Here is a 19,899-nt window from a genome sequence, read left to right on the forward strand (position 1 = left end):
GTCTATTCTGTAAAGCGCTTTCAAACGTTGAGAAGATGTGAAAAGCGCTATATCAAATGCAAGGATTATTATTATATTATTATTATCACTTGCACCAAATTGTTGCTAATTTGGTCTAAAATGCATCAACGTCTAATGGGATACCTTGATATTCACAATCAATAGGTGTTCACTACACTGTAAATGTTGAAATTTTTTTCATAAGGAATCCTAATAGAACTTTGCGCACATCAGACCCCGTTGTGGGGACTATCAAATGTGATATTTTATTGCAAAAGAAAATAAACTGGAGGTACTGTAAATCTAAAATAAAAAGGAAGACAGGTTATGCCCAAAATGTTCAACTTTTTTTTTTACAGTGATTGACTTGTGGTGGATTTGCAGAATTTCTGTTATAACTTAAATGCGACTGAGTATTCTTGTGAGAGTTATTTCTCAATCTATCTGTAACCAATTACTCTCCGTCAAGATCAACTCCATCACGAGCAATTCAGACTAAAAGGTAATGGGTTTGATTTCAGACAAGGTAGCAGCTAGGACAATACAATTCGCTGCAAAACTCCTAGGCTAGGAATGTGAGGTCTGCCAGGATTAACATCACTCATCACTTTCCAACAACCCCTGTTGGAAGGTACACATTTGAACATTTGGGGAAAACAAGATTAGGCGTGGCTGTGACGCCTTCCACAATCAAATGGTCTATTAACAATTGCTGATGACAACTCGTTCTTGTCCCCTCCTGGTGGGCCCACATGTACATTTTCCAGCTTGTGTCACTGGACATCAGGAGCCAGAAACCTGCCTAGATTCACTTTTTATAATGCAGACAAGCTGGGACTTTACCATCAAATTTGAGATAGGATCAGGACAATCATAAGAGTGCACAGCTAAGATATAGAATCAAGATGAGAAAGAATCAAAGTGAAGAAAATCCTTTGACACTTTGTGGAGAAAAGCATTAAAAGAAGAGTAATTTCTGTGACATTCTTTGCTAGTACAACATACTCTGACTGAGATATAAACAGTATGCATACAGTAGATGTATACAGTCTGTTTTGTATCTTTACGCAGTAAAATGTTTTAACAAGGACAAGTACTAAGGCTGTTATGCTGATGGCAGTGGAAAGCAACCTGATACAATACAATATACAATACAAAATTACATTTGTAAAGCATCTTTCACATCGGGAGGACGTCCCAAGGCGCTGAACAGTCAGGGATTATTGTCCTAAGGGATTGGGGGGGGGGATTGGGATCAGGGAGGGTGGAGGACAGAGAGGGTGGCCAAAGGCATGATCGAAGAGGAGGATCTTGAGGTGAGCCTTGAAGGAGGCAAGGGAGGGAGTGAGGCGAAGGGAATGTGGGATGGAGTTCCATTGGGTGGGGCAGAGATCCTGATGGTGGTGCGGGCCAGTCAGGGCACATGAACCAGGCCAGCGCCTGCTGAACGGAGGGAGTGGACAGGTTGATAAGGGGTTAGCATGTCAGAGAGGTAGGAGGGGCAAGACCATAGAGGGTTTGAAGATGAGGATGAGAATTTTGAACTCGATCCTCTGAGGGATGAGGAGCCAGTGGAGCCAGGCGATGGTGGGTGTTGTACGGTCACGGAGCCTGGTGCGGGAGAGAATATGAGCTGCAGAGTTCTGGATGACCTGCAACTCGTGGAGGGAAGAGTTGGGAAGGCCGACAGCGGGTGTTGGCAGAGTCAAGCCCGGTTGTAATGAAGGCATGTATGAGGATTTCGGTGGCCTGGGGGTTGAGGCATGGTGGAGTCGGGCAATGTTGCAGAGGTGGGGGAAGGCAGAGCGGGTCATGGCACAGATGTGAGGGACAAAGGACAGTTGAGGGTCAAACAAGATGCCTAGGTTCCTAACTGGCTTGATGAGGTGGATTGTTCATCTGATGGTTCTTTATGAAATGTAATTTTCTGGTATAACTTCCAAATGGTTAATGAATTCCCTCAGATTGCCTATTTATTAATGCAAATCCTTCAGACAAATCTTCCTGAAAATGGGAGTCTGGGATCGCTCCATAATTTAACACTATCATGGATCAAATCCAAAAGCCTTTCCGTCAGTTACTTTAGGGGATTTCAGCTCTTAACATCTGGTATACATTTCTCAGGAAGTCAAAAAGGGGAGCAAGTCATTAAAGAGAAGATTTATCAAGGGTAGAAAGGAAATAGTTTACATCTGAAAAGCTATATCCACTGGCTGAACATCAATGAATTTGGCACCTACGCTATGTCTCCAACAAAATGGGTGCATTTTCTGCTTTGAACACTAAGTTGTGATTCACACCCTGGATCTGGCAATATTGTGGGGAACGACAACAACAATAACAACAACTTACATTTATATGGCAACCCTCACACAGGGTGGCGTCCCAGAGCGTTTGACAATGGTGGAACATGACTCCATGCTGGGGGGGAGGGAGAGGTGTCCCTAGGCATGGTCGAAGAGGAAGGTTTTCAGGCATGATCTGAAGATGGGGAAGGAGGGGGCAAGGCGTAAGGATAGAGGAAGAGTGTTCCAGAGTTTTGGGGCATAGTGGCTGAAAGAGCAGCCACCAATGGTGGAATGAAGGGCATGAGGGACATGCAGAAGGTCAGAGCCAGCTGCTTGAAGGCAGCAGGTTGTGGTTGGGGAGGGAGTAAGCAGGTTGAAGAGGTAGGGAGGAAGAGGAGGCAGAGGGAGCATGGTCACAAAGAGGGAAGACGTCGTTTGTGCCCTTGACAAGCGTCGTCTCTGTACTATGGGCAGGGCGGAAACCCGACTGGAGGGGCTCGAGGAGGGAGTGGAGGGAGAGGCGAGAGCAAAGGTGGTTAGTGACAATGTGTTCCAGAGCTTTGGCAAGGAAGTGGAGGTTGGAAATGGGACGGTAATCTGTGAGGTTGGAGGGGGTCAAAGATGTTTTTTTGAGGAGGGGAGTGATGACAGCGGTTTTAAGTGGGAGAGGAACGAGTACAAGGACAACAGCCTTGCAGCTCCTTTGAAGAACTGCACACAATTGGCAACCAGGGTGTGCATTATAGTTCACAGCTTGCAGTTGTATGAGCAGTGTTGTGGCAGGGATTGCATTTAAAGGGAGCTACATCATCAAGTAACATTTGTCACACGCAGAAATGCCACGGGTTAGATTCAGTTAGATTCAATCTGGCTTTCATTACCATCTGCAGCATAATTTTCAGAGTAGTTCCACATTTAAAGTGTTCCAAATACTCTTCTTAAAATCACAAGCGATCTCCATCGCTGCCATGTTGATCCTGCTGTGGAGCTTGTATTTCAGTATAGTTTTACAACCCAATGGAGTCCCTTTAATGTCACATAAAATGTTGAAAACGTTTTGCACAGTGTGTGAAACTGGAATTTGGGAGCATTTGTTACAAAATACTGTAAGTAAATACAAACAGTGACTGGATATAGCAGAATATGCTGACAAGAATCGAATGTATGTCAAATCCTAAAAAACTACTTGGGGATGATTTACTCCATGCAGTGTATTTATTGATATGGGTTTATTGTCACAATCAATGTGTCACTAAGTTCACCAAATAACTGTAATTTCAGTTTTACAGTGCTGTAGAAAGCTTATCCACACATCAATTAACTACAAGCCTGTTTTACCACATATGCCTCCCATGTGGAAATTAGACCCTGGGCAGAAAGATACTGGCATAACATATTGTTGTACTCAGTGATCAAGTTCCTGATGTGGTTTCCTTGGATGCAATGACATGTCGCCTAACAAACAAGTCAAACAAGCCTGCGAGTAACTTCACATGTACTCACCAAACATAATTTGTATTGACAGGAACAAAGTATTATTTTGTTGATGAAAGAGATGGAACCTGTCCTTATTTGAAAGTATTTAAAAGCAGTCACTGATATTTTCCTGCTTGAAGCAGTGATGCCAATTGATGATTCCAGGTGACAAATCGACAAATTTAGTGTTTACTATAGTTTGAGCCTGGGACTTTCTCAGTCTTCCTGGCTCAATTTGACTCCATGTTTTGTCAACTGAGTTATTGTTAGTGAATATTATCGTATCCCATTTGCTGGCACCTGGGCTTCAACATTTATCAGCTGCACGGAGCATCTTGTCTGCTGATGGCCACCGTGCAGAATTTTCGTCCAAGTACAGTCAATTCTGAGACATGTTCATCAGGATTCAGTTGCACCCAATGGCTAAAATAGTACAGCCAATGGAAAAAGGTGTTCATGAATGAAACAGGCAATGCTGCAACAGTGGTGAAAAAGCGTGTGACCATCTCACATGTTCATACAAAGAAATACAATCATAAAATGATGTTATTTCCACAGGTTAATGGGAAGGATCTCTCAAAAGCGACCCATGAAGAAGCAGTGGAAGCTTTCCGAAATGCAAAGGATCCTATTGTTGTCCAGGTTTTGCGAAGAACACCTGTTGCCAAGAACCATGCCAATGCTCAGGACCGTCAGCTGTTGGATGTTGCCACACAGACAGAAATCACCTTTGAGCACATCATGGCTCTCTCCAAACTGAGATCATCTTCACCTCCAGTCCCTGATATCTGCCCATATTTGTTATCAGACAGGTACAACTCACAGTTTCTTATCCATCGCATGCCACTTTAGAGACTGAAAGCGTGTTCCAACTTGAAGCAGATAATTCTTATTTTCACTTTGTGAGTGCAATCTGACCTATTTTATCCACAAAACTCATCCCTGTGATTCATTTGTAGGGTTCATTTTCATTTTTCTGAATGTGCCTCACGTGATTGTCTCTATTCCCAAGTTTCCTCCCTTAGCTGGGAAAATGATAAAACCTCATCCACAGATGAGAACCACCACTGGCTACCAGACCCGATATCGGTCAATAGAAGGCATGTTTTGTAAAAATTTGTTTTTTTTGTTCATTTGAAAAAATGCATCTATTGTAGATAGTCATGTTTCAACTGGCAGCGAAAACTGGAATTCCTCATTATGAAATTCTCAATTCTTTTCTGTAGCTTGTTTGCCCCAGATTGTAATCCTCTTTGTTGGGGTGATGGGCAAGCCATAGCCAGAGGTTTGTGCTTTTAATCTTGCTGATGCTACTGTAGTATACCTGGGTAGAGATTTCCCCAAATTGGCTTTGAATTGCAGTCTTTGAAACATTTATTTCATAATGTTTTGGAGTTTAGCAAATCAAATCTGAACTGAGTGCTCACTTCAACTGAACTCGCTCAGTTCAGTTTACTGTTTCCTTAATTTTCATCAAAGGCAACACAAGTAATTTGAGCAAAAGGTATCTATCCCTGACAGATTTTTCAGGCAACCAGAGGCTGCATAAATAGGCTTCTTCGCTGTAAATCCTGTCAAAAAACTAAAGTTTTTAATTTTTAAAGAGACAATGGGTATTTTTTTGCTGATGGTTTATTTGTTCTTTGTTGAAAATAATGGTGAAACTAATTAGTTTGGCAATATGATTTTGATAGTATTCAAAAAGCTGTTGGTCAGTTCTGTCATAAGTCATTGGAAAGATAATATTGTCATTTAGAGGACACAGGGCTGATGAACAGCGATGCCAGCTATCAGGAATTTACGTTCGAAGGAAGTTGAGCTTGTTTTCTTTTGAAAAGAGGAGATTTTTAGGTGATGTAATGAAAATGTTCAACTTTACAAAGCAATTAATGCTCTTATTCTGACGAATTTTGATGGTTCAAATATCAGGGGACAAAAATGAAGAAGATAGAGATAAGAGGGGAAGTCAAGCAGAGCATGATCATTCATAGGGTAATAGATTTATGGAGTATGTTAGCAGGGTGAAGCACTGAAGCAGACCATACAAATTGGTTCACAAAGGAAGGCTCCTGGATACAAGGAATTAAATGATATGGTGAAAAGGTGGGATTGAATTATCAAAATGGAGTGAACTTGTTGGCTCTTTCTAAACATGATTATGTGTATAGGCCTGAATAATATCAAAAATATCTGCTAAGATACATAATATGTTATTTCCTTAGTTTTAATATGTCTTAGATAATTCAGAACCCAGTTAACACACCAGGATTGTGTGACTTTGGAAGACGATTAAATTTAACACATCCTTTTCAGCCAGCTTGCTCTCATTCCTGTTATGTTTGGCTGCTTTCCTCACACAGCTGCCACTCTCTGCATCCTATGGCGCATGACTATTACGAAGCTAATGATTATCTTCCCAACTTACCTCCTGACGGCGACCGAGCAGATGAACTGGAGTATGAGGTAAGATGAAGTCCCATTGAAAAGCAGATCTGTTCAGTGTCTCAGTTTCAAAGTACTTTGTAACTACCTTTAATAAAGGTTTTGTGTCATTAGTGGCAGCTTTTGCCATCCTCATTTTCAAGCCAACTTGGCAGCACTTTATAAATGTAATTAGCCACATTCTGAAGGGTATTATGTGAATTCACTCTCAAAAACAAGGGTGAAAACTTAACAGATAAAAATAAAGGGGAGAGCAAGCTGATGAAGAGCAAAAATGCACCTTATAATGTCTTGAATGCATGAACTTTACAGAGATATTTCTTTCTGAACCGGGCATTTCTGTATAAAATTAAGAATTGAGAAGAATTACATTTTTTTCAAAATGTATATGTTGGCCAGTTAACACATTTTAATACCTGTTTCAAGACGTTTCATTTGGGATAAATGGGAAAGCAGATATCAGATGGAACATTAAAACGGACTTTAATATGACATACTGCTGCTGAGCCATTCTTGCTGCTAATTCCTAATAATGGAAAGCCTGTGTATTGTGACAGGGCTGAATGCTGCTCAAGCAGGTTTTCAATAGCCTGTAATCTCTACTAATCGCACCATCAGAGTCATTAATTTACCATCAGCTGTGATTTTATAGCCCGAGGCAAAGCTCCTAACTGAAATAAAGAGTATTCGGGATGAAATTGAAATAGAAAAAGTGCCCTTCTCACACAAAAACCTCTTCAAATAACAGGGTGAATAAAACATTATGATCCATTCTGCTTTCTAAAAAAANCGCTTCAAAGCGATTGAAAAGGAAATTATTCCAATTTTGTGAGTGACAACAGGAAAATAGATTTATTTTTGTCATACCAGGGTATGTCAAAGGAGACATGTTTGAACTTATTGTACTTTTTAATAAATGAAAAATGTCTATCAATGAAGAGCATGAATATTTATATTCTTTGCGTACAGTTGTGCACCACCTTGTTCAATACTGTGCATTTTATCTGCAACAATATACACAGCTAACAAACTACCATACTGGTTATATTTATTAATAATGTAGAGATAAAGAATGATTGTCAACAAACAAGACTGCATTCTCTTTCTAAAAATTGCCACCAGATAGGTTATATTATGTTGGCAAAAACGCAAAATACTGCAGATGCGAAATCTGAAACAAAACTTTTCTTATATTATGGTGGTGTCGGCTATAATTCATGGCGACATCTTGCTACTCATAATCTCAAACACGGTGAATGTGCAAAAGGCAATATTCCCTGTAGGCCCAAAGGTGAACAAGACGGATGTCTGTGGAGGTGAGGAAAATGGAAAGACCAGCCGTGGTATTTCAGTTTGTGTTGTGTGAATATGGTCACAGATGGCTGCTCAAAGAATGCAATATCCACGTTGGACATGTACAAAAATGATGACAGAGTGCAGGACGATAAATTAAAGAGGCAGCTTTTTCTTGTCTCCGACCTGGGATATGGTTATACATGTTTCCAATAACTAAAAAAGTGGCTGGTAATCAGGCCTGTCCTTTACAAGAAAATTTTGGAAAAGATCGGTGGCCATTTATTCTGTCGTTTGTCCATTGTTAATGGTTCAGGGTTAGACCATTTTTTGCACTAAAAGGGAGGAAATAATTCTTCAGCATCTGTGCATTAGTTTTGTCTAATTGACTTGAGCCAAGTTTGAGCGCTTCCTTGAATCAGAGTACAGTGCAGGTGACATGACACAAATACATGTATTGAGGGTTTTAGTGTCTGGCTCGGTGTCAGACTCTGCCATTGTCAAGCACTCTGGGACGCTAGCCCGTGTGAAGGGCGCTATATTAGTACAAGTTGTTGTTATTCTTGTTTTTATATATTGCTGCACATTCGGGAGAGCTGGCAAAGCCAGGGTTGATTATAATAAAGGATAAAATAGGCCAAGGCAGGGTGAATGGGGTCATGGGGATTTGATGGACACCCCAAAATGGGTAAGATTGGGTCATGACCATTTTTGGAATGGTTTTTGTATGTGGTGTGATAAAAATAATTTGGTCACTCAATCCACGACTGTTTGTGGGACACTGCTGTGCGCAATTGGCTGCCGCATTTCGCCCATAAAATATACAGTCCATTCACTTTACAGTATTTTCTGTGAAGCGCTTTGAGATGTCTCGAAGATGTGATAAGGCGCTATATCAAATGCAAGGATTATTATTATTACCTATGAACTGTGTTGGGCCTGGGGCAGGAGTGACATGTGCCTACATCTGCTGTTGTTTCTCAAACTCCAAATCTTAATCAGGAACCGTGTCAGAATTTCCATCAATGAATGGGAACTCTAATCCAGAACGTTGGCATGACACTTCTCTCATTTTCTCCTACCTAATCCTCTGCACTCCCTCTGCACTCGGAGTGTGTGTATCCCGCCTTCCTGCGCACCACCATCGGTAGCTGAGTCTTCAGCTGCTAAACCTCTAACCCCTGAAACTCTCCCCCTCTACCTCTCTCTATCTGTCTTTAAATCCTACCTAAAAATTACCTCCAAGTATGCCTATAGTCATTTTGCCCTTCTCTCTTACTCAGCATCCGACCCGTCATTGGTGAAATGCTCCAAGACATGAAGGGAGCTGCATCAATTCAAGTTGTTGTACTTTGGATACGTGAAGGCGGCCTTGATTTGCCTGATTATTGAGGAACCTTGTTAAGAAATACCACAAATTAGACCCTTTGTCTCCAAGTCGCACTGTTGAATATGCAGGGAGATTACAGCTGAGCACTATGTCACTTTTGGAGCCCTCTGCAAGGTGCAATTGAAAGCTTATCCAGCCCATTAGTTCACATGCTTCAACTTCCAACTTGTCAGGACTGAGCACGTTCCTAATGAGATATGTACTGCTTTACTTTTCACATTGCGGCCAGCTGTGTCTTCCCTACTATCGGAAATGAGAGAAGAAGGATGGCGTCCAGGCTTTTTTAAATCAAACGCATTGTTTGTGCAGTAGATCAAAAGCATGTCAAGATAAGCAATTCTCTTGTTTTTCACAAATAATTGTTGTGTTGTGCAGTTGTCTTGTAACCATCTTTTTAACCTTTTCAAATATTTATGAGAGTGATTGAGTGTCAAGCCCCAGTGTCATCCAGGGATTGGAGGGTTGAAGTGATTTATTAGTTTTGCATTATAATTTTATTTGCCATCCCGGGTAGCTCTGTTGGTTGACACCAGACGTGGAACTAGAAGTTTCCCCATCAAAGTCCTTTTGAGGTCAGTAGAATAAACAACATCTCCCTGGGGTTGAATCAACGTAGAGGAGACTTGGGCAGTAATGTGAGGTAATGTGACCAGCAGGTTTGGCTCAAAGAGGTTTGGAGATGTTGTGGTCAAAGTGTCAAAGTCTCTTATCTGAGTAAGTACTGTAAAATGAAATTTGTCAGTGCCTTGTTCTGGTAGGCTTTGCAATTCTCATAGGCTATGATGTTTAGAATTTCACTGACTATACAGCAATATCTTCTTAACTATTGACACCATCTTTGGCACCCCTGTTGGAAGCCAACAACAACAGCTACAACAAAATTACACTTATAGAGCGCCTTTCACGTCGGAAGGACATCCCAAGGCGCTGAAGCCACACCTCTTTAAACAGATCAGAGGTTCTTTGCTGAATATTTCTCATATGGCCCACATTTGAGCACATATGCAAGACTAACAAAATCTCGCAATAACTATTTGTGTGCAAGTGATGAAAAAAACATATTTTGCAAAGGAAACTAAAGGATCCATTTAATATTAATGTTTAATTTGCGATACTTGCCAAACGGAATCATTGCAACCTCTGGTTTAAAAAATTCATGGCCAACAATGTGTAGATCCCAAGCAGGCAAAGTCTGGAAAAGTAAACAAAATGGTCACATTGGATTATTTTACAGAAGACTTCATCAGACTGAATTGAGTTTAAGTGCCAAAAGATAGGTCTCTATCATTCTGAAGTCCTTGAGGCAGAGAATGGGACTGCAAATGCTTGAAAGCTTTAAATGAGCCAAACACCCTTCATCCTTCTCTCTTGCTCACCTCTTTCTATTGTGGAATCCCATAGCATAGTGGTTAGCACACTCGCCTTGCAAGTGAGAGGACCCGGATTTGATTCGGGGGGAAACCTTGGGCAAGTTTCCTTACTCCGCACGCCTCTGATTACCTAGCAATAAGTATGAACCTGGTTGTTAGTATATTAGCGGATTGCTTTCCGGGCATAATAATCCCTTAAAAAAAAATTGGGTCACTCGATCCACAGCTGGGACACTGCTGTGTGCAATTGGCTGCCGCGTTTCGCCCAGAAAATAATAATAATAATCCTTGCATTTGATATAGCGCTTTTCACGTCTTCTAGATGTCTAGTATATACTGTAAAGTGAATTGACTGTGTATTTCTGGGCGAAACGTGGAAGCCATTTGCGCACAGCAGTGTCTCACAAGCAGTCGTGGATTGAAGCGACCAATTTTATTACATTGTTTTTCTTGAAGGATTATTATCAGGCGTGTGGAGTAAGAAAACTTGCCCAGGGTTTCGCCCTGCTGGGAATCAAACCCAGGTCTCTCGCTTTGCAAGGTGATTGCTCTAACCACTGAGCTACAGGACTCCCAATACATAGTCAATCCACTTTACAGTATATTCTGTGAAGCTCTTTGAGACGTCTCAATGACATAATAAGGCGCTATATCAATTTTTTTATTTGCATTTTTTAAATCTATTATTACAGCATGCTGTTTCTGCAGCATTGAAATCCATTTGCCAGTAGTAAAACTTTTGGAGGCTGCTTGGAAGTACCTGTGCCTTTACAAAGCATCGCTAAAAACTAGTTTATTTGACAATAATCTAGTTCCATGAAATTAGAAATAATACGCTAAATTAAAACACCATTATTTTGTTTGATGTTTTGTTTTGAATCCCAGCTTTTGTGCTTCTTCATCAGCCTTCTAATGAAGCAAGTACATTTATTCTGTGAATACCCCAGCGCTCCCGAGATTAGAGGAATCGGGAGAATTAAATGTCAATGATTTGCCTCCCTCTTACAGTATGAGCACATTAACAAACAGTTAATTTGAAAGGTTGGTGCATTGCAAACAGAAATGTCGGTGCCCCAGTGGTTAATTGTGCAAAGCAGCTGGAAGAAGCCATACTTTGTGTTGCTGGAATGTTTATGCTCTGTAAGTTATGCCGGTGTTTACAATCACTCTCTGCAAAATGCTGACATTCAGTGCACCTGTGACAGTTGTCATCCATAGCTGTCACTGGTAATGAATTTCCCAATTTACTTAGCTGTTTCCCACCCTTCAGTAGTATGTGTCACCCAGCTGGGGAAAAATATCTGGGTGACACAGAGGATGCATGAACAAATATGTCAGACTGCTTCCAAATGTATTTCTTTTCAGTACTTGTTAAGAAATGATTTAAGATCAGAAATGCCCTGCATGTTTTAGTCCTGTATGGGGAACAAATGCAGAGAAAGCAGCAGAAGGATTTCTTTGTGTCTAGCTTCCCTATTCAAACCGAAAGTAGAAAATTAATTCATGCCTTTGCAATAGCATTGTGTTGTGTTTATTAAATGATGGTGAATGATATCGGTTTAATATCTGTAATATGATTTTTAATTTAAAAAAGAATTAGCCGTCATTGTCATCATTTATTTCTGTCCTGTCTTCCTCTGCCTCCCTCTTTTGTTCACTTGTTTGAGTGTTCCTTCCCAATCCCTTTATCTCTTCTTTGTACTAACAACACAGTGCTTTAGCTCAGTGCAGGATAGCATTCAGCTATCTTTTTCACAATTGTGCTTTTTTTTTTGCATGTTAATGCATAACCATCTTTTGCATACCGAATGACATTAATATCTCTGTTTGAAGCACATTAATATTCAGATGTGTTTTAATCGGCGTTGGGACTGATTCTGGATCATAAAAGCTTAGCGATCTTGAGATAATTTTTTTTTATCATATCACATTCATCCAATTGGAATACAAGCACGGCCTGAATTATGTTTATGAATGGGATCAATCATTGATTGAATGACTAATCCCAAGTGCTGTGTGTTAGTTAACGTGATTGGATGAAAGAAGTGTCCAGAGCTCCTGAAGTACAGAGGTCTTATGTCTTTTTCTTTTGTGGTATTTATTCGACTCGGGCTTTGCAATATCCTGGAGAGTAAAGATAGCTTATAACCGCAGTGGATAATGTGTTGCTATTCCAGATTGTTGGGACATGCAGGAGGCTACAATTTCACTGTGAATCTGTCCTATGAAATTGTACTTGAGAATGCAGTGCAGTCACCTGAAGTATAGGCACAGAGACAGCAGCAAAAGTCATGCGTTTAGACTCAGGCTTGGTAAATGTGCTCAAGACTGGCAGCATGTCCTTGGGAAAGAATACAGCTCTGGCATCACATAATAATAAAAATAATCCTAATAAAAATAAAAATTGCATTTGATAGAGCGCCTTATCACATTGTTGAGGCGTCTGACGTGAAAAGCGCAGTACAAATGTAATGTGTTGTTCTTTGTTGTTCTCAAAAGCGCTTCATAGGATATACTGTAAAGTGGAGTGACTGTGTATTTTGTGGGCGAAACACTGCCGCCAATTGTGTACAACAGAGTCCCACAAGCAGCCGTGGATTGAATGACCAAATTATTCTTATTTTTATTTATTTATTTATTTTGGAAGGGATTATTACCCCTGGAAAGCAATCCGCTAATCGACTAACAGCCAGGTTCCTACTTACTGCTAGGTAAACAGAGGGTGCAGAGTAGGGAAACTTGCTTAAGGTTTTGTCTTGCCCGGGAATTCAACCCGGGTTTGTGTGCTCGTACTGAGCCATACATTGTAACCTGAACATCCTAGCTCTTTGTGTATTAAAAGTTGGATAAAATACTAAAAGTTGGATGAAAGGCTGTGAGTTGGTATTTTACTCCACGAAACAACAACTTGCATTTATAGTGCCTTTCACACGTAGTGGTGTCTCAGAGCGCTTTACAGTGGCATAGTTTGATGCCGTGCCGGGGAGGAAGGAGAGGTGACCGTAGGCACGGTCGAAGAGGAAAGTCTTCAGGTGCATTTTGTGATATAACATTTTCTGCTGGTGCAAAAGGCCACTTGAGTAAGATACAGTGTGGCTTTCATTGATGACAGAATTGTATGAATCACTATTATGATAGAATCAATGGCAAAAAAACTGGATTCAAAAAGGTGATCTAATTGTGCAAAATTAGGATGAAGATGAAGGATCTTCAAGTTTTATTCCTTTGTGTTTTATTCACTTAAAAGATACATTTTCAGGGAAGTGTTGTTCAAGTGCTAATGTTTTGATTCCTGAAAGTGGCATTATATTGGGATTACCATTAAATTCAAACTTCTATTGAAATGATAAGAAATTGAGCTGCGCTTTCAGTACATTGATGTGTCCTTTTTGTGTGTTAGACACGGCTTCAAGTAAAATTAATCTTTTACTGGTGTCGTCCCAAAACTGATGGTGTAACCCGCTGTAAATAATTCATGCGCAAACAAAAGCACATTTGTTGTTGTGGGCACGTAATGTATGTGAAATATTTACAGAATGTTTAAAACTGTCACTCACTTTGAAAATGTATTTACTGGAAAACGAACATTCAGCGTGTGAGATCCGTGAAGCCTCTGCGGGCTATCGTGTTTTTAAAAAGCTATACTGACTGCTGTGTAGTTTGGAGAGGGAACAAAGAGATGAAATTGAATGCTTTCACTCTTTTTTTNGCAGGAAGTTGAACTGTGTCGCGTCAGCAGCCAGGAGAAGCTGGGCTTAACTGTCTGTTACAGGACAGACGATGAAGATGATAGCGGGATCTATGTCAGTGAGGTAAGATAATGTGTAAGGAAGCAACAGCCTTTGTGATGTGACTGTCGAAGCCTGGCGTTGTGCCAAGTGTTGTCAGCTCTAATTGCCATAGTAAATTGCATTGCCCGGGTAATATGATTATCACAGCCTATTTATTTTAAGCAAATGTTTTAATGCTGGATCTTAATTACGGAACATTGTCAGAGCCAGGAAAAAAAGTACTTGATGATGAAAATTGGGTTGACGACACACAAATAATTAAATTTTTAAACAAAGGCAGTACTAAGGAAGTCGTCAAAGATTCCGTTCTACACTGCGGAAGTCCAATTGGAAAATCTGATCAGTGCATTGTTTGGAAGCAAATAGTTATAGATCTAAAAAAAAATCCATGCATAATCACATGATGTGACTTCCATGCATAAACCAGATGATGGGATGTCCCGTCGACGTGAAAGGTGCTATATAAATGCAATTTGAAAGGTGTCATACAACAGAGGGGAATCTTTCTAAAAAGTTGTTAAAAGAGAAGGATGTTACAGTGAAACTGTTGAAGAGGGTTTCTCTTTTAACAGAGAATGAGATAATGTGTGTCTGAACAAACGTAGATATGGCAAATGTAGCAACTGCAGTCAAATCTGCGAGGTTAGGAATTTTGCCAGTTTGTAAGAAATCCAGAATTAACCATGGCTCCAATAACCTGTGCCAAAGGGAACTGGCAAAACCACAATTCACTTGAAATGCAGCCTGTTTTGTCCTGCTGTCAATCACATGATTACCTACAGAGATCATTTTTTCCCGTAGAAAACAGCAGATCACAACATTGGTTTGGATGAAGAAAGCCCTTTGGCTCATCCAATCTCAACTTTCCAGAACACACACTCGACTATCCCCACATCACAGTATCAAGCTGCTTTTTAAATGAATCTAGTCTTCAACCAAACAATTTTTCTGGCAACCTTTGAGTATTGATGAAAAATTACCTCTGTATGTAATCATGTGGTTGACAGCAGGATAAAACAGACCTCATTTTAAGTGAATTGTGGTTTTGCCAGTTAATTACCCACTAAGTACATAAGAAAATCCTGGTATCTGTCCTGAAATCACCCTTTACAACTCTATGTTCTCTTGATCTCCTGGCACATCCTAAAGTGTTGATCTGGGTTTGCTTTTTCAGTCCCATTTAAAATTTTGTGCACTACTAAGAGGTTCCCTCTGAGTTGTCTTCTTCGAAGACTAAAGAGTCCAAGCTTGTCTAATCATTGCTCAAAGCTTGTCTAATGATTGTTCAATGTGATACATTTTCCTTTTCTATGACAGTATAATAATGAAAAAACTATCTTTGATTCCATAATGTTTCCCTGTTACAATGTTGTAATGGTGAAGATTTAAAACGTATCTAAATGATTAGATCTTGATGCCCTTCAGAAGTTGCAAGAGGCCTTCAGACTCTGAGAAGTTGGGTGTGTAGGCAAGATGACCAATTATCTACTCTTGCCTTAAAATGTTTCTATTTTACAAGTGCTTCTCTCTCTGTCCTCTCAATACAGTCAGAATTTCAAATGTACAATTGTCCCCACATGCAAAACTTCAACACACAATAAACATACCATAAAAGTACAGTGTGAGTGCACCCTGTTTGGATAACCCACACTTCTCCTGCTTCCCTCCCTGACCCCACAGGTAGCGCCTGCACAACTGGAGATTTAATTTATGAATCTTCCTTAAAAAGCATTCTTGTTACAAAATACTAAAAAACTGGACTTTCAGAGCTTATCATGAGCAGTACTCAAAAACATTTTGTGTTATTTATGACCTTGTTTTTAATACCACTGATTAACCAAAATAAAGAATTCAGCACCTTCCTAATCAAAAATGTTTCATTTCTAAAAGTCATAATAATAAGTTGCATTTATACAGTGTCGCTTTGTAAAAATAAATGTCTCAAAGCACTTTACATAATTTAATTGATTGGTGATGAAGCAAATGTTGTTATGTAGACTAATTTGCACAAGCATTATCCCAGATATAATGAGATAAGTAGGCAATTTATTTGATTATGTAGTTAAAGAATATGACTACCTGAGTCTCAATTTACTCTGCATAACATTTCAGAACTTCCAGAATTGAGCAAATGACTGAGTGAAGTCTTAATTTTGATGTTAGTTTCTTTCATTCTTCAGAGAACTTATTCAAAATTAAAGCTGAATTTAAGAATTTGCCAGATTGTGGATGAGTTGAATTGCTAAGTATATCGAATAAATCTAGACCCAGGTGGAATTTCTATCCCACCATTCAGTATTCAGTGTTCATCTGCTTTGTTTTAATAAAGAAATGGTGTCGATCACACAGATTGTAAACAGCATACTTTTGTATGGAAGCAGAAACAGACCTTGAATCCACATACATACACACACACACACACGCAATGCTTTTAAAATAAAAATACCCAAGGTTATTTTTCCTGCTTTAGACAAGAAAAAAATATCCTTTAATTCGTGAAAGTGCAGCTATCTTACTGAAAGCAATTCATGGTAGAACACCAAACCTGAATTCATTGTCAAATTACCTACCTGAATTTAAAATACCAATTTAATGTAGACCAACATTGCGCAATAGTGCCTCTTCATAATTAACTGTAAAGTGTTTATCAATAGACTTGCAGCAATTAAGGACTGGGAGGGGTAGTGGGTTGGACTTGAGTTCCAATACAGTCCAGACTGATGGGGTAAAGGTCTCTTTTCTCTGCTGGCTGTACAAGTCCTACTTGAAATTGATTTTAGTCCAGTTCCTGGTGGAAATGGCCACAAAGCATGAACTTGTCTCTAAATTATCTCTGAATGCAACCTCCCGTCTGAGAAATAATGAGTATGGCTGATGTGGGAAACAAAAGCATTATGTAAAAAATAGCCATGTTTGGACTCAAAACAACAATTGTGGTCCATCCAGAAGGTACCATTTTTTAATAAATGTTTTTATCATCCTACACTATTCTATCCTTTGTTCTTCTTTCATGCCTTTGCCAAATAGCAACTTCACTCTTAAATTCACTGACACTAAAATAGTAATAATAATAATAATATGAATATTAATGCTTGCATGTGGTATTGCGCCTTTCATGTCGGCAGAAAATCTCATAGGACTTCGTAGGATTCAAAAATGAATGTGGCTATATAACAGCAGGAACACCACCTTGTAATTGTCCCTTTCTCCCCCTAAATAATAATGAGCTATGTCATTTTCTCTGTGCAAGGATAGACATCATACACGCTCATTTTCCTATTTCCCGCAACTCACTGTGTTGAAATTAAGACTCATTAAGACTCATTGCACCATCTCCTACTCATTCTTACACTCAAGACTATGGAGCTGCTTGTCTTACTCCAGCTTCCCTCCCTCAAATTCCCATTCCCTTACAGTGAGACAAAATTTAGAAAGAATTTCGGGCCTTCAGCCTTTCTACCCCCACCTTTTGTAACTCCATCCTACAGTCCTTCACTTCCCTCCCTTGCCTCCTTCAAGGCCAGTCTCAAGACCCTCCTCTTCAACATTGCATTCGGTCAACCTTCTGTCCCTACCCTCCCTGCCCTCCAAACCTCCAGATACCAACTCCCATCTTGGATCCTAATCCCTAAATGTCAATGCATCTGTCACATCAAGGCTTGATTATGGGAATTCCCTCCTCATTGGCCTTCCCAACTCTTCCCTTCACAAGCTGCAGATCATCCAAAACTCTGCAGCTTGTGTACTCTCGCGAACCAGGCTCCGTGATCCCATCACTACCAGCCTCGCCCAACTCCACTGGCTCCCCATCCCCCAGAGGATCAAGTCCTCACCTTTAAGGCCATCCATGGCCTTGCCCCCTCCTACCTCTCTGACCTGCTGACTCCCTACCAACTTGCCCGCTCCCTCCATTCAACGGGCTACGGCCTGCTCCATGTCTCCTGCCCTACCCACCTTGCCATCGGTGGCCGGGCTTTCAGCCTCTCTGCCCCCACACTCTGGAACTCCATCCCACGGTCCCTTCGCCTCGCTTCCTCCCTTGCCTCCTTCAAGGCCGGTCTCAAGAACTTTCTCTTCGACCGTGCCTTTGGTCTCCCTCCCACCTCTCTGCCTTCCCTCACCCCTACACCACCCCTCCCCTATTCTCGGGCCCCGACACCTGACTGTTCAGCGCTTTGGGACGTCCTCCCGACATGAAAGGTGATCTATAAATGTAATTTTGTTGTTGTTGTTATTGTCAAGCGCCTTGGGATGTCCTCCCGAGTTTGAAAGTGCTATACAAATGTAATTTGTTGATATTGATGTTTATCACATCAAATCTGCCGGAGGCAGAGTCCCCAATGACGTGCTCAATTCTGATGTCACAAAACCGAGCTTCTGACAGTGGATTTCTGGCTTGTGGCTCATAGCCTTTGACTAGCAGAATATCATTGTTACTTAACAAAAATCTCAGATAAGTCAGTATTTTGCCAACTGGCAAACAAGGCCTTACACTGGAAGAAGTCCAAAGCAGTGGGCCTGCTTCACTGATGTCGCCATTGATAACGGCAAAGGGAAATTTTGTCCCCTTACTTCACTGTTTCTACAACAGTCGCTGTTTTGAAAATTTATATCAGTAGACTTGTTGCATGTATTTCAACTAAACTAAGCATGTTAGGCTGCAAGAAACCTAGTGTGAGTGAAAAGATCACAGTTTATGTGATAGCTACTTCTGCCTCTATGGTGAATGTGGCTGCCTATATTTCAAACCCAGTAACTTAAACATCACTTCCAACCCTTTAATTGTATCATAGCAATGTATACATACTTGAAACCTGTTATGAGTTTATTTTATCCACAGCTACAAGCAACACACTTTAGCCAGATTGAATGCAGTGTGGATGTGCATTAAAAAGCACTGAGTAGGCTCTTCTCTTACATAAAGCATGTACCAAACATGGATCGCTAGATAAATGAAAGCATTATGTTGCATCTGACTGAATTTCCCATCTGCCTTGTTTAAAGTCAATCTGCCACAGAAAAGTGTAAATTGCACTTTGTACTATATGAATGATGTGTCATCTACACAGACAAACTGCTGATTGTAGTTAATTGTAGACAGATGCAAGCATCGTATTGTTTCTTCTTCCTGAATGTGGTTTGGTTTTGTAATATATTCAGATGAGCTTGAACTGTCAAGTACATAGATGTCCTTTTATAAGCTGGGAAACAATTATCTGGCTTTGGCTTTGATTTGGAAAGCAAAGCATAGCTGCAGAGTTTACACTTTGCATTTGGAAATGCTGCTGTTCTTGGTGTAAAAGGGCCTAGGGGTCCCTGGTGCAAGTATCTAAATCTTTTGCTTACCTTTACCATCTTCATCTCCCCGTGTTCTCTCTCTCTCCAGCAAAGTGCATATCGAAATGGGGAGTGAAAGAATAAATCTTGTTCCACTGCCAATGAGTCAGGCTCCCATTATATTGTTGGTCCTGTATTGCCACTTGCACCATTGTAGTTAAACCACTGATGTTATTGATGAGCACACAGATTTCACAAACCAATACAATGTGTTGTCTGTTCATTATTTACTTAGATGGTCGTTTGGTTAGTAAGATATTGCTGCCTATTTTATAATGATAATGTTGCCTTGGATTCAACCTGGATCAATTGTTGATCCTGTTCACTAATCAAGTTCCCCAGGAAATGTTCTGTCTTGTCTGGGGAAAAAATAATCATTCTCTCTGGTAACCACAGTTCAAGAATCAAGATGAATGGTCCATTGATTCTGTCTTTAAGGAACATAGAACTTCTCATTTTCAGTAAAATTCAGTTTCCAATTGAAAAATGTAACACTGCCGGTTCTTGATGCA

At 40.3% G+C, this 19,899-nt stretch overlaps 1 protein-coding gene across 1 annotated transcript in view; it reads left to right on the forward strand.

Annotated features, from left to right (window-relative positions):
• pdzrn4 (PDZ domain containing ring finger 4) overlaps positions 1–19,899 on the forward strand; it is a 232,290-nt gene that overhangs the window by 200,297 nt on the left and 12,094 nt on the right. The window contains 3 exon segments of the mRNA XM_042335323.1: positions 4,323–4,576; positions 6,125–6,227; positions 13,973–14,071. Of these exon segments, the coding sequence (XP_042191257.1) occupies positions 4,323–4,576; positions 6,125–6,227; positions 13,973–14,071 (456 nt within the window).

The sequence above is a fragment of the Callorhinchus milii genome, unplaced genomic scaffold (genome assembly GCF_018977255.1).
Source record: "Callorhinchus milii isolate IMCB2004 unplaced genomic scaffold, IMCB_Cmil_1.0 Scaffold5, whole genome shotgun sequence".
Classification (NCBI taxonomy): Eukaryota; Metazoa; Chordata; class Chondrichthyes; order Chimaeriformes; family Callorhinchidae; genus Callorhinchus; species Callorhinchus milii.